We start from the raw sequence: 12,641 nt of genomic DNA, 5'->3' as shown, positions 1-12,641 counted from the left end.
ATACCTACCTAGCCCGTACAGTAAATGGCCTCTTCCTGGTGCCCGGACCTAGTACTCGCAATGTATCTATTTTGTATAGAGCCCTGAATGATCCTGACCCAGAGGTTAAGCTGCAATTCATGAGACAATGGGAGGATGACTTGCAGGTCACCCTAGCGCCTGATGGGTGGCGGGAGGCGATGTTAGAGGTTCGGAGAGTGTCCTCATGTTTAAATCATCTGGAACAATTCAAAAAAGTCCACTTACGCTGGTACTATTACCCAGTTAAAGTTGCTCACTTTGGCCCTCAGTGCTCCCCATTATGCTGGAGAGGCTGCGGTATGTTGGGGACACTTAGCCACATGTGGTGGTCGTGCCCGAAATTACTAAATTTTTGGGCTAGCCTAGAGGACGTGATAGCTGAGGTAACTGGGATTCGGATGGCCCTAAAACCCAGTATGGTTTTATTGCATATCGGTTTAGATGTGATCCCGCATGTGTTGAGAGGAGTGTTCTCACATTTGTTTATAGCCGCTAGACTGGCAGTGGCATCCAAATGGAGAGTGGCCAGCGCACCGACCATACAACTTGTGATTGGTGATTGACAGGATGATCCTTCATTGCCAATACGAATGGGCTCTGGTATTATCTGCGTCATCTAAAAAGAAAAAGTCCCAAATTTGGGAACCGTGGCTTTGTAGCCGGCTCTCCTTCAATCCACCGTGAAGATGCTTGTGCTACTTCGATTCAGGGCCTGATATTCCCTGCCCGCGATGAACCCCGCTATGTGTCCAGCTTATATGCCACTTCGATATTCAGGAACCTGCACTTTAGCAGGTCAGTTTCTGTTAAGGCCTTTGATCTAAGTAATTTACAGTTGTATACCTAGGTGTACCTATCCCCTCCCCCCCATTAGTTTTTCCGATTGATAGCTACCTCGCTTGTTGATGTAGGAGCATGGTAGCCCCTTCCCCTTTCCTCTTCCCCCTCCCTTTTTTATTCCTTGCCTCCTACGTTTGTATGTCTGTTTTCTTGATGTATTATTAATCTACTCTGCACTGTTTGCGGAATTGATGTGTTTACCTGCATAACTATGTAAAATTTTAATAAATATGATTTTGGAAAAAAAAAAAAACAAACGTTTGAACTCACATTGTTCTAACATTCAAAAGTGTTTCCTTAGACAAGGTCTCTCACGTCATTGGGTCATTGTACCACTATGCCCAATCAAGAATTGAAGCATTTGAGAATATTTCATATAAAGGAGATTCCCCCACAGGGAGAGATCCATAATAAAATTGATGTTTAAGACAATTAAAAACAATTATATCAACAAAATGTCATGTAGGGGACACCGATAGAGGAGGACACTACAAAATCCTTTGTATAGTGGCTGGTAGAGGAAAGAACAACAAATCATATATAAAGGTAAACTTCAAAACAGTGATAAAATTCCTCCCTGTCAAAATATTACAGTATTACAGAAAACAGCAGGTATATGGCATATCATGCAGTAAAAACCCACACAAAAGCCCGGTCAATAGGAGGACCAGATACACAGTTATAAATAAATAAGATGCTCAAGTGCACAGTAAATTATTAGAATGATATAGTTGCCCAAAAAAGAAAGGGCAATAATACCTGTTCTCAACACCAGTATTATAATTCCTCTCCATCAGTATATTAGAATGCTACAAAGGTAAGCAGTATATGGTATATAATACAATGAAAAAAAATGCATGATAACCCTGCAAGTTGAAAGATACAATTATAAGTTAATAAAGTGCTCTAGTGCTAAGTAATCTCTAAAGATAAAGGGTCCCAACTCCAAAAATCAGACAAAGATTCTATCTAATGTCGCATTATTTTAAATGGATGTTTGGGTGGTCACGGTGTCCAGCACAGCATCCCTCACCCCGATGCGCATTTCGCAGTCAGCTTCTTCCGGGGGCGAGATCTTGGGAGATGAGATTTCAGCGCTGAGATCTCATCTCCCAAGATCTTGGTGCCAAGATGTCCGTCTGTGCATGTTCCACCCCCGGCGGCCATTTTCCCTTAGTCTACCGTACCGGAGAAAACCATGGAACTGCGGGGTAGCTCTGGCCTTTTACAAAATGTCGGTAGAGCCCCCTGCAGCACCGGAGACACCTGCAGCAGCACCAGACACCCTCGTAGCACCGTCGGACACCCCTTTATCCCAGCCTGTGGCCGCAGCAACGGTACCAGTAAGGTATATATGCATTATAAGACGCACCCCCATTTTCCCCCAAATTTTGGGGGAAAAAGTGCATCTTATAATCCGAAAAATACGGGTAAATGTGGATTCAATCTGCGCTGCTGAATAATTCAGGATCCAGACCATGTAGCCATTAAATTGTGGATTTATTCTCAACGCGTTTCAAAATACAAGACGTCTTCATCAGGAGCACCACAATGTGCATATACAGACGTTTCAGGACATTAAATAGAAATCTAAAATCTATTTAATGTCCTGAAACGTCTGTATATGTATATTGTGGTGCTCCTGAAACGCGTTGAGAATAAATCCACAATTTAATGGCTACATGGTCTGGATCCTGAATTATTCAGTAGTGCAGATTAAATCCGCATTTAGGCTAGTTTCACACTTGCGCCGTTTTGCGCAGCGTTTCGAGCGCACATCAAACTCATGCAAAAAACGCTTGCAAGCGCTTGTAAACACTGCAATATTTTGTCGCATCAGCGTGCACATTACGACAAAAAAACGCAGCGTTTGTATGCGTTTTCAAGCGTTTTCGTTTTTTTATGGGTTGTCTAGGTGTCACATTTCACAGGAGGAAAATCCTTGAAAAATTCTTGCAACAGACTCCACTAATGGGACACCAGTGGACGTGTGTCATGGGAATTCTTTATATAGACCCTGTTTACAGCCGAATTCTTCACATTTGCTTGCTTTTTCCTTTGTCAACATGGATCTGCGCTGGAAGAGTTTTCACTTCAACTTGGATCTGGACATCGCGCTGGCTCAGGCTTATGCAGTGGTTTGCCATCAACAAATGGAGAGAGAGACATTGAAGACAGCAGCGGCGGCGTTTGTGGATACATCCGATTATTGAACTCCGGGAGAGCCGTGGAGCGTACCACACCCTCTACAGCGAGCTCCGGGCAAACCCGGAGAAATTTACAGACTATACCCGGATGTCCCAACAAAGCTTCAGGGATTTGCTTGCTCGTGTTCAACAATCCATCCAGAGACAGGACACACAGCTCCGTCGTGCGATTCCTCCGGAGGAACGGCTCCTGGTCACATTACGGTACGTATTGCAAAACCAATGCCTGCATAATTTTCTTTGTTTTGACATGTACTATTCCAAAGCTGGCAGAATTATTGTTCTGCCATGTATTAAACAAAAGCCTGCAGAATTATTTTTATGCCATGTACTAGTTTTGTATTTAATAAAACCATATACATAAATATTAATTTTTGTTCTTTCTCTATTTCACAGATTCCTGTCTACTGGAGAGATCTTATCTTCACTCCACTTCCAGTACCGGATTGGAATCTCCACCTTGTCGGGAATTGTTGCGGACACCTGCCGGGCTTTGTGGAACGTTCTCTGTCCAGAATTTATTCGCCTGCCCACCGCCGAAAAGTGGATGGAAATAGCAGAAAAATTCTGGACAGTCTGCAATTTCCCCAACTGTTTGGGAGCAGTTGATGGGAAACACATCCGGACAATCAAACCCAAAAGAACAGGCTCAGAGTACTACAACTGCAAAAAGTACTTTTCTACAGTACTCATGGCCATTGCGGATGCAGACTGTGTGTTTGTTGCAGTGGACATTGGGGCATTTGGCCGTGGGAATGACTCTCAGGCTTTTAAGAACTCGGACATGGGCCGGAGGTTGTAAGGCAATCATTTCAATTTCTCCATGCCACGGCCTCTTCCCAACACTGAAGGTCCGCCACAGCCATTTCTAATAGTTGGGGATGAGGCCTTTCAAATGTGCCAAAACCTTCTTAAACCCTACTCCAGCCAGGACTTGGACCACACCAAAAAAAATCTTTAATTACAGACTGACCAGGGCAAGAAGAACTGTTGAGTGTGCCTTTGGTATTCTTCTCTCCAGATGGCGAATTCTCGCCACAGCCATTAATCTGAAACTGGGAACAGTGGATGAGGTGGTGAAGGCGTGTGTGATTCTTCATAATTTTGTGATGGCTAAAGAGCACCCTAACTTTGAACTAGCTGAAACTGCTGCAAACCCACTGCCTGAATTCAATCAGCACCCTCTCAGGTCATCCGTTGAAGTTGGCCAAATGAGGGACCAATTTGCGGCCTACTTTATCTCAGGCGTAGGACGGGTGGAATGGCAAAATCAAATGTTGTAAAGATTTTTTTCTTGTGTGTTTGTTAATAAAAATCCTGTTTTGATACCTGTACCGAGTGCACTTTTTTTGTATACACTCCAATACAATAATCAACTGCCCAGGTGTACCAGTGAATTCATGTTGCTGTGTTTTTTGCATCATGAATTTACTAGTACTCTTGACCAGGTGACTATACATACAGACAAGTTGTATGAGCTTTATCATCTCTACAGTTTGTGTTCAATTTACAGCGACGGTGGAGCTGATACAACTAATATTTGTCACCTGGCCTGATGTTACAAATAGTGATGTGGGGATGCACTAGCATCCTTCACTCTTTATGACACCTGACCATGTGACTATAAATATTATTTGTAGGATCACTACTGTGGCTTGACTTAGAACGCAGACTGGAGAGATTTTAAAGGTTATACAGCTTCAACAATACCCAGGCCTGGTGTCATGCTGAAGTGAGGATGCCCAAAATAACGCATCCTGACTTAAGAATGTTATCACACATGGACAGGTGAATACACATATGAGGTAAACTGCAGCATCGCTACATTCTGCGTGAAATATATGCAGACTGAAGCGACGCTGCAGGTTAAAACTCATGTGTATTCACCTTCCCAGGTGTGATAAATAGTTATGATACCAGGCCACGGTATTGTAGATATGACGTGTATTTTCCCCATCATCTCCTCAGTTCATTCACCACACACTGAATAGAGGATGTGGTTAATTACAAGGTATATCTAGAATCCCCTGGCCTTGTGTCACAAAAAGTCAATTGATGATGGTAAAAACACACCATCCTCAATTAACTTTTTATTATAACTGGCAAGGTAACAATAGATATGCCTTGCAATCAACACCACCCTCTATTCAATCTGTGCAATATTAGCAGACTGAAGACAGTAATGGTGGTGAAAATACAAGTCATATATTTGTGTTTTTGACTGCTCATATCTCCAGGAATGACACAAGAAACATGTGTCATTCCTGGAGTTATGTTGTGTCAAAAAACGCAAAGTGTATGGCGCAGTGTGTGTAGGTGGCGAAAGACTCAGTAACCAAACAGTATTTTGGTAAACCATAATTTGACTTTTATTTGAAAAAATAAAAAAAAAAGGGTTATTGTGAATGACGGCTGGGGGTGTGGAGAGACGAGGAACAGCTGGAAGGCGAGGAAGGGGTTCTAGGGGAAGGGGCGATGAATCTAGTGGGGGAAGGGAGCTCAGGGATGGAACGAGGCAGGGTGAGACACATTAGCAGGAGAGGGGGAGCCACATACAAAGTCTTTTTTTTTTATTTTAATTTTTTTTGTCACTGGAGTCTCCTGGCTGGAATGACTTAAAGTGCTTGACCGCCTGGAGCTGCTGTACCTTTGCCTTGAATCAAAAAAAGAGGGAATGAGGGTCATCCCTCTGATGATGATGCTCGGTGGTGGCAGTGGCGGTGCTCCTATGAGGAGGAGCGCTGGTGGTGCTCCGAGCAGGATGCGGAGTGGTGGCAGTTCTAGGAGGAGGAGCGCTACCGATCCTCCGAGCAGTATGAGGAGTGGTAGCGGTGATCCGAGTTGGAGAAGTGGTAGCGGTGCTCTGATCTGGATGAGGAGTGGTGGCGGTGCTCCTAGACGGAGAAGTGGTAGCGGTGCTCCAATCAGGATGAGGAGTGGTGGCGGTGCTCCTAGACGGAGAGTATGCGGCAGTGCTCAAAGAAGGTGGTGCTGTGGCAGTGCTCAAAGCAGGTTGAGCGGTGGTGGTGGTGCTCCTAGGAGGAGTTGTGGCGGTGCTCCTAGGAGGAGAATAGGCGGCAATGCTCAAAGAAGGTGGTGCCGTGTCGGTGCTCCAAGCAGGTGTTGCGGTGGCGGTTCTCCAAGATGCTGGAGCAGGTGGAGCGGTGGTGGTGCTCCAGACAGGAGCAGCACTTACCATGGTGGTGGCGGTGGAGTGTCCAGCAGCACTCAGGGCAGTGTAGTGGTGTCTGGCTTGGCTTGGACTACAGGTGGCCGTGCAGTGGTATGCAGCAGAAGTCGGTATTGAGGTGTAGCGAGTCAGTGGTGGCACAGTTGGAAATGCCACCACTGACTGCTGCACGTACCGATTTTGCTGCATAGCCTGCAAGTAAGCAGTGTTGCAGGCCTGCAACACACTCAGCTGTTGCTCAGGACTAAGGTGTTCCGCCATGCCCCATTCAATTTTATTGAAAAAATGGTGCGCTGGTCTGTTGCGGTCGGCCTCCAGATATCAAGGCGACTGTCGACAGAGTGGAAGCAGTGTTTCATTTGGGTAAAACCGCGTTCCATGAGTGAAAAACCGCTTTCACTCTGACAGCGCCTTGAGGCTGGCATGAAAGGCCTTGCTCAAATGCATGAACTCGGGCAAGACAGGCCTGTCCAAGGCCCTCTGCCGCTGGCGGGAAGTGCCCGCATAACCATTGGCAGAGACCTGGGACAGGGGAACACCTGATTGACCAGCTTCCTGGTCACCAGTTGTCCATGTTGCTGACCTGCAAGATGCTTCCTGGCTGTCGGATGGCTGGGACGGCTCCGAGGTCGTCCGATGAAGGACCACTCTAGGGACAGGTTGCAGGCGCTGCTCCAGGTGCTGTGGAAAGAAAAAAAAACATTAGTATCATGCATTTACAAGAAGCATCAGCTGTGGAATAGAAAAGCACAGATTAAAAAAAAAAAATTAAATACTTGTGCTCTGGTGGCAAGGACCGGTCTTGGGAAAGCCAACTCGCGATGGTAACAGTATTTGGTTCTGGTCCTTGCCGCTGAACCACTGCAAACCTGTCCTTCAGCACGAACATCAGTGTTGAAGCGGTCCTTCATCGAGCGCCAACGTGTGCGGACTTTGTTCACTGTTGGAAAAAGAAAGAAAAAAACATTATACAATGCACTGATGGCAAAATCTGTATCATCACACACACCTGAGTGAACATGGCAAACATTCAATGCGTCATGACAAAACAATTCAATAGACAATGCACTGATTGATCGCCATGATAATACAATTGTGTTTCATGCTAGAAATATATCTAGCAAGAAACACAACAGTGCCATCAGGAAAAAGTCAATGCGGCGCAATACAGCAATACAATACACAATGCAGTCACGGTTGATCCTGATGACAATGTGTTTCCTGGTAGAATATATCTAGCAGGAAACACAACAGTGCCATCAGGAACAAGAGTCAAAGCAGGAACAATACAGCAATACAATACACAATGCAGTCACGGTTGATCCTGATAACACTGTTATGTTTCCTGCTAGAATATATCTAGCAGGAAACACAACAGTGCCATCAGGAAAAACAGTCAATGCGGCACAATACAGCAATACAATACACAATGCAGTCACTGTTGATCCTGATGACACTGTTGTGTTTCTTGCTAAAATATATCTAGCAGGAAACACAACCGCGCCATCAGGAAAAACAGTCACTGCAGCATCACAGAGCAGGGAAATACTTACTAAACGCCTTTTTGGCACTTGGAGAGGCGTTGTCCCAGCCATCCATCAACGCTGCGGCCACCTCATTCCAGAGCCTCAGAATCACCACAGTGTCCATGTACTGCTGGTCAAGGCTGTCCCACAACGGGACATGCTCCTGGACCAGGCAGATCAGGTGCTCATTGTCCACGTAAACATCTGCATCCCGTTGTGGAACCTAGAAGAAAAAACATTATAATCTTGGAAATTTTTGAGAATGATAAAGAAAAGAAGAAAGGTAGAAAATGAAAAACAGGACAGAAAAAAAGGAAGAGAAAAAATAAATTTAAAGAAAAAAAAAAGGGACAAAGTCATTATATACTTACATTTCGTCTCACCATCGGGACGTCTCTTGGCTGCTCCCGCTGTTTGGTCTCTCTTGCCGTGTCCGATGATGTCTGAAAAAGAACAAAAATTATTACACATTTTTAGACGCGGCAGCTATACTTACCCAAAGGCAGGAAGATACTCACATCACACTCTGCTTGATCCAGTTCTTGCTGGGACCGGTTGTATTCATCCTCAGAAGACATGCTGCAAGTAAAAAAAAACAAAAAAAAAAACCATTAATACATAATACATTTGAAAGGACAGGCAGACATATAGATTTAACAATACTCACATTTTGGCTGCTGCAGCTTGGATCCAAAGTTGGACGGCTGTCTTGTCTCTTCAAGGCTGTCTGTAGAGTAGTGGTCTGACAGTGCAGACACCTTCTTTTATCTAGACTCCTCTCAAACAATGTTGTTTGTGTAGGGGGTGGTTTAAACAAGTGTCTAGACATTGTTTACTCAAAAATCGCATGCGCTGACAAGCGCAGATGCGCACGTCCATGCGCAAGCATGCGACCCCATAGACTGTAATGTTATTTTTTTGCACATGCGTTTTTTTTTTTTACGAGATTGGGTGGAACAAAAAATGCAATATGTAGCGTCTAGCGTGTCTGGGCGCACACCTGGAAAAAAAAACAGCGCACAAAAACGCTGATGAACGTGTGCAAGCGCTAGTCCCTGCGCCCTCCATGTTAAAGATAGGGGAGCATTGCACATGCGACCGATAGCGCACGATGTGCTGCGCGATAAAACGCTAATGTGAAACCAGCCTTACCCTTTTTTTTTATCTCTGGTTGGTCACGAGTGGACTGGTGAATCTGCAGCAGCGGATATCTCTATAAGCTTGTCTTTTGGCTCAAATTGGTGAGTACAATTTGATCATAGTAATCATTTTACCCTGCATAAGACCCTAATACGCTATTATTCTCCAGCAGCACATATTGAATCCGATAAAAAAACCGGTATATTACTCCCATCAGCCTACACCTGCTGCCGCTAATAACAGTGAGATCATGCGCCGGATGTGCTATAAATAAATAAAAAAAACACTGTGGGTTTTCCTGTATTTTATATAACCAGCCATGCCAACTCTCAGCTGCAACCCTCAGCTGTTAGCTTCAGCAAGGCTGGTTATCAAGAATAGAGGGGTCCCCACACATTTTTTTTTAAATTATTTATATAAGTAATTAAAAAAACGGCAAGGGGTCTCCCCATTTTTGACAACCAGCATTGATAAAGCAAACAGCTGGGGGCTGGTATTCTCAGGCTGGTAAGGGGTTATTGATATAGCCCCCCAGTCTAAAAATAGCAGCCAAAAAAGGCACATTTATTAAATGCACCATTTCTGGCACTTTGCCCGGCTCTTGCCACTTGCCCTGTAGCCGTCCCCTGCTGTTGCTGTTATCAGCTGAATATAAATCTCGTCATTCTCTCCTGCTCACGCTGATCGCTAACTGCACCGCTGCTTTTCAGGTGCCAGTACATGTCACATGGATGACATCCCTGTGTGTCATCCATGTGCAGGTAGTTTTGCAGCCCATGCTGGTGTTAAAAAATGGACACGTCAGCTTATTTTGCCCACGGACCCACGGTCCATGGAAACAAACTGACTTGTGCCCAGACACATTCTCTTGACACGGACGTGACAAAGAGGCCTAAGTGAGACGTTAATTAGTGCTATGGAAGATGAGGTTTGAGAAATGTATTCATCTGTGGCCTAATATATATGGGGTTTATTAGTAGATGTAAAGAAAAATGAATACTGTATAAAAATAAATCTCATATGATTCTTATTATCTACAGTAATTGTATTATTACACAGGATTCTTTATGATGTTACATCGGCTCATTTTCTTCCCATTCAGATTCCCACAATATCGGATCCTCTCAGTGGAGATTTTCTATATTAGAGAATTTTTTCTGATTTGCCCTTTCAGAATGGATAGGGACAGGGACAAGATGGCTGAGAAGATATTACACCTCACCCTAGAGATCCTCTTCCGGCTTACTGGAGAGGTGAGAGATTCTGATGAAGTCACATTACATCATTCTTATATATGGGTATAACAGATGGACAGAACTGGAGAGGTGAGGACTCTGGAAATGTCTGTAGTGAGATTTATTAATGTGTCTCTCCATAACCAGGATTACACTGTAGTGAAGAAGACCTCTAGTGAGCGCTGTCAGGTTCCTGTGTCTGTGGGATGGGAAAGACCCCCGAGTCCAATCACAGGGCCTTCACCTCACCCCCTGATACATGAGGACATCAATGACCAGAAGATCCTACAACTCGCCTACAAAATGATTGAGCTGCTGACTGGAGAGGTGACACTGCTGGGAATGCTGGGACATTATACATTAATGCTATGATGGGATCGGGGGATGACGGTATCTTTGTATGTGTCAGGTTCCTATACGGTGCCAGGATGTCGCCGTCTATTTCTCCATGGAGGAGTGGGAGTATTTAGAAGGACACAAAGATCTGTACCAGGAGGTTATGATGGAGGTTCCCCAGCCCCTCACATCACCAGGTAATAGACAGGACTAAATACACACGGCCTATAAATTATCTGTATGTAAAAAATGAATTCAGTCCCAGTATGTGTCTCTTCCAGTTCTCTCCAGTAAGAGGACAACACCGGAGAGATGTCCCCTTCCTCTTCTTCCACAGGACTGTAAACAAGAAAATCCCGATGTTCCTCAGGATCATCAGGTAGGTGGAGAGAAGGTGGCATGAAATGTCCACTATGATGTTTAAAAGATCTTGTGTTCAGTCTTCTTTTATCCACTAGTATTAAATGTTTTATACTTGTGAAGATAACAAGATTAGAGCTGATCATAGATCATGACATAGACTACATGACGTCATGACATAGATCGTAGATTACAACACCTGTTTGTGGGAGCTCTGTGCCTAAAAAGCTCTTTTTACTCTGCACCTGTGTCTGAGGGAGTACTTTGCAAAAGATCTTCTGTGTACTCTGCAGCCATGTCTGGGGGAGTACTGTGAGAAACAGCGGGTGGTTGGAGTTTACCATGCTTGTAAGATTAGCGTCCATAGGAGACAAAACCGATGGGTGCCATGTCTCCTGTGGGTGCAGCACAGCAATAACAGAAGGAAAAAAGAGGATGAGCGGCACTTCCAGCGGCTCAGTAAAACAAGGATTTTATTTAGCTAGCCATAAAAAAAACAAACGGTTAAAAAACTGACGCGTTTCTGGCATTCAGGACTCCCTTAGTCATAGTATTTACTACTATGATTAGTAGTAGTACTATGATTAAGGGCGACCTGGACACCAGGAACCTATCAGTTTCTTTAACCCTGTTTGTCTTTTTTATGGCTAGCTAAATACAATCATTTACTTATTAAATGCCACTCTCCTTTTTTTTTTTTTTCCTTCTATTGTGTCAAAAAAAAGCCTCAGTGTGTGTACTCTGCACCTTTGTCTGTGGGAATACTAAGCCTAAAAAATACTTTTTTTTTATTTCTACTCAGCACCCATGTCTGTGGTAGTTTTGTACCTAAAAACACTCCCCCCCCCCCCCCCCCCCCCACTCTGTACCCTTCTCTGCATCTCTGTGGGAGTACTATGCACCAGTCTCTGTTAGAGTACAGAAATTCCCAAAGGAAGGCAAAATTAGCTGATTTAATGGCTATTCGCAGTTTCACTATAGATCCGTGTGTATGCTGAAGTCGTATGAGAAGGCCTCTGTGATGGTGTGATAGACTATGTGGATATCATTTTGTGTATATTTATATTTCACTGATTTTCATAATGTTTTCTTGTTGCCCTGTATCATTTTGTGTATTCCCCATATTGTCTGGAGTCTCAATTACCTTCCAAAAGGCTGATAATTGAATTATCTCACTAAGGGCCCCGTTACAAGTATCAATGTCCCAGCGATCCCACCAACGATCCGACTTGGATGGGATCGCTGGGACATAGTAGCTGATCGCTGGTGAGCTGTCACATAGACAGACCCACCAGCGATCAGGACCAGCAAGCAAGCTGGTTTCCAATGTAAACAGCGGGTATCTAAGAGCTGTGCTGCTCTTAGTTACCCGCTGTTTACCTTGGAAACGAGCGTCCAGCGTCGCTGAGCGCTGGTCTCTCGCTGCCACACGCAACGATGCGCGCCGACCAGCGGGAGACCAACGATCAAAAAACGGCCCAGGACGTTCGAGCGCAATCAGCGATACCCGGCAGGGGGGCCGGTTGCTGATACATGTCACACACAGCGATGTCGCTGGCGATATCGCTGTGTGTGACGGGGCCTTTACTGTCTTCAGCCTGACTGTACATAGTGTGTATCTTTATCTATTGATGTGTACTGATATGTTAATTGTGCATTATATTCTGAAACTAGTTTGTTGACTTCTAAAGAGGGAACAGAATGTGAGGGTGTACTGAAGGACACTGGGTAATTCTAAAAATAGCTTACCTTTCTGGGGTATAAAAGACCCTGAGATAGAGAGACC

General features: G+C 44.5%; 1 protein-coding gene across 1 annotated transcript in view; it reads left to right on the top strand.

Annotated features, from left to right (window-relative positions):
• Positions 1-12,641, top strand: part of LOC141052927 (uncharacterized) — a 70,796-nt gene that overhangs the window by 22,547 nt on the left and 35,608 nt on the right. Inside the window, exons 2-5 of the mRNA XM_073550248.1 lie at positions 10,027-10,177; positions 10,307-10,486; positions 10,569-10,692; positions 10,777-10,874. Coding sequence (XP_073406349.1) covers positions 10,100-10,177; positions 10,307-10,486; positions 10,569-10,692; positions 10,777-10,874 — 480 coding nt within the window. The 5' untranslated portion in view covers positions 10,027-10,099. The remainder of the gene's footprint in view (positions 1-10,026; positions 10,178-10,306; positions 10,487-10,568; positions 10,693-10,776; positions 10,875-12,641) is intronic.

This window comes from Dendrobates tinctorius, unplaced genomic scaffold (assembly GCF_039654945.1).
Source record: "Dendrobates tinctorius isolate UK_male_01 unplaced genomic scaffold, ASM3965494v1 ptg000164l, whole genome shotgun sequence".
NCBI classification, from domain to species: domain Eukaryota; kingdom Metazoa; phylum Chordata; class Amphibia; order Anura; family Dendrobatidae; genus Dendrobates; species Dendrobates tinctorius.
The sequence above is the reverse complement of the archived record's forward strand: the minus strand, read 5'-3'. Positions and strand labels throughout refer to the sequence as shown.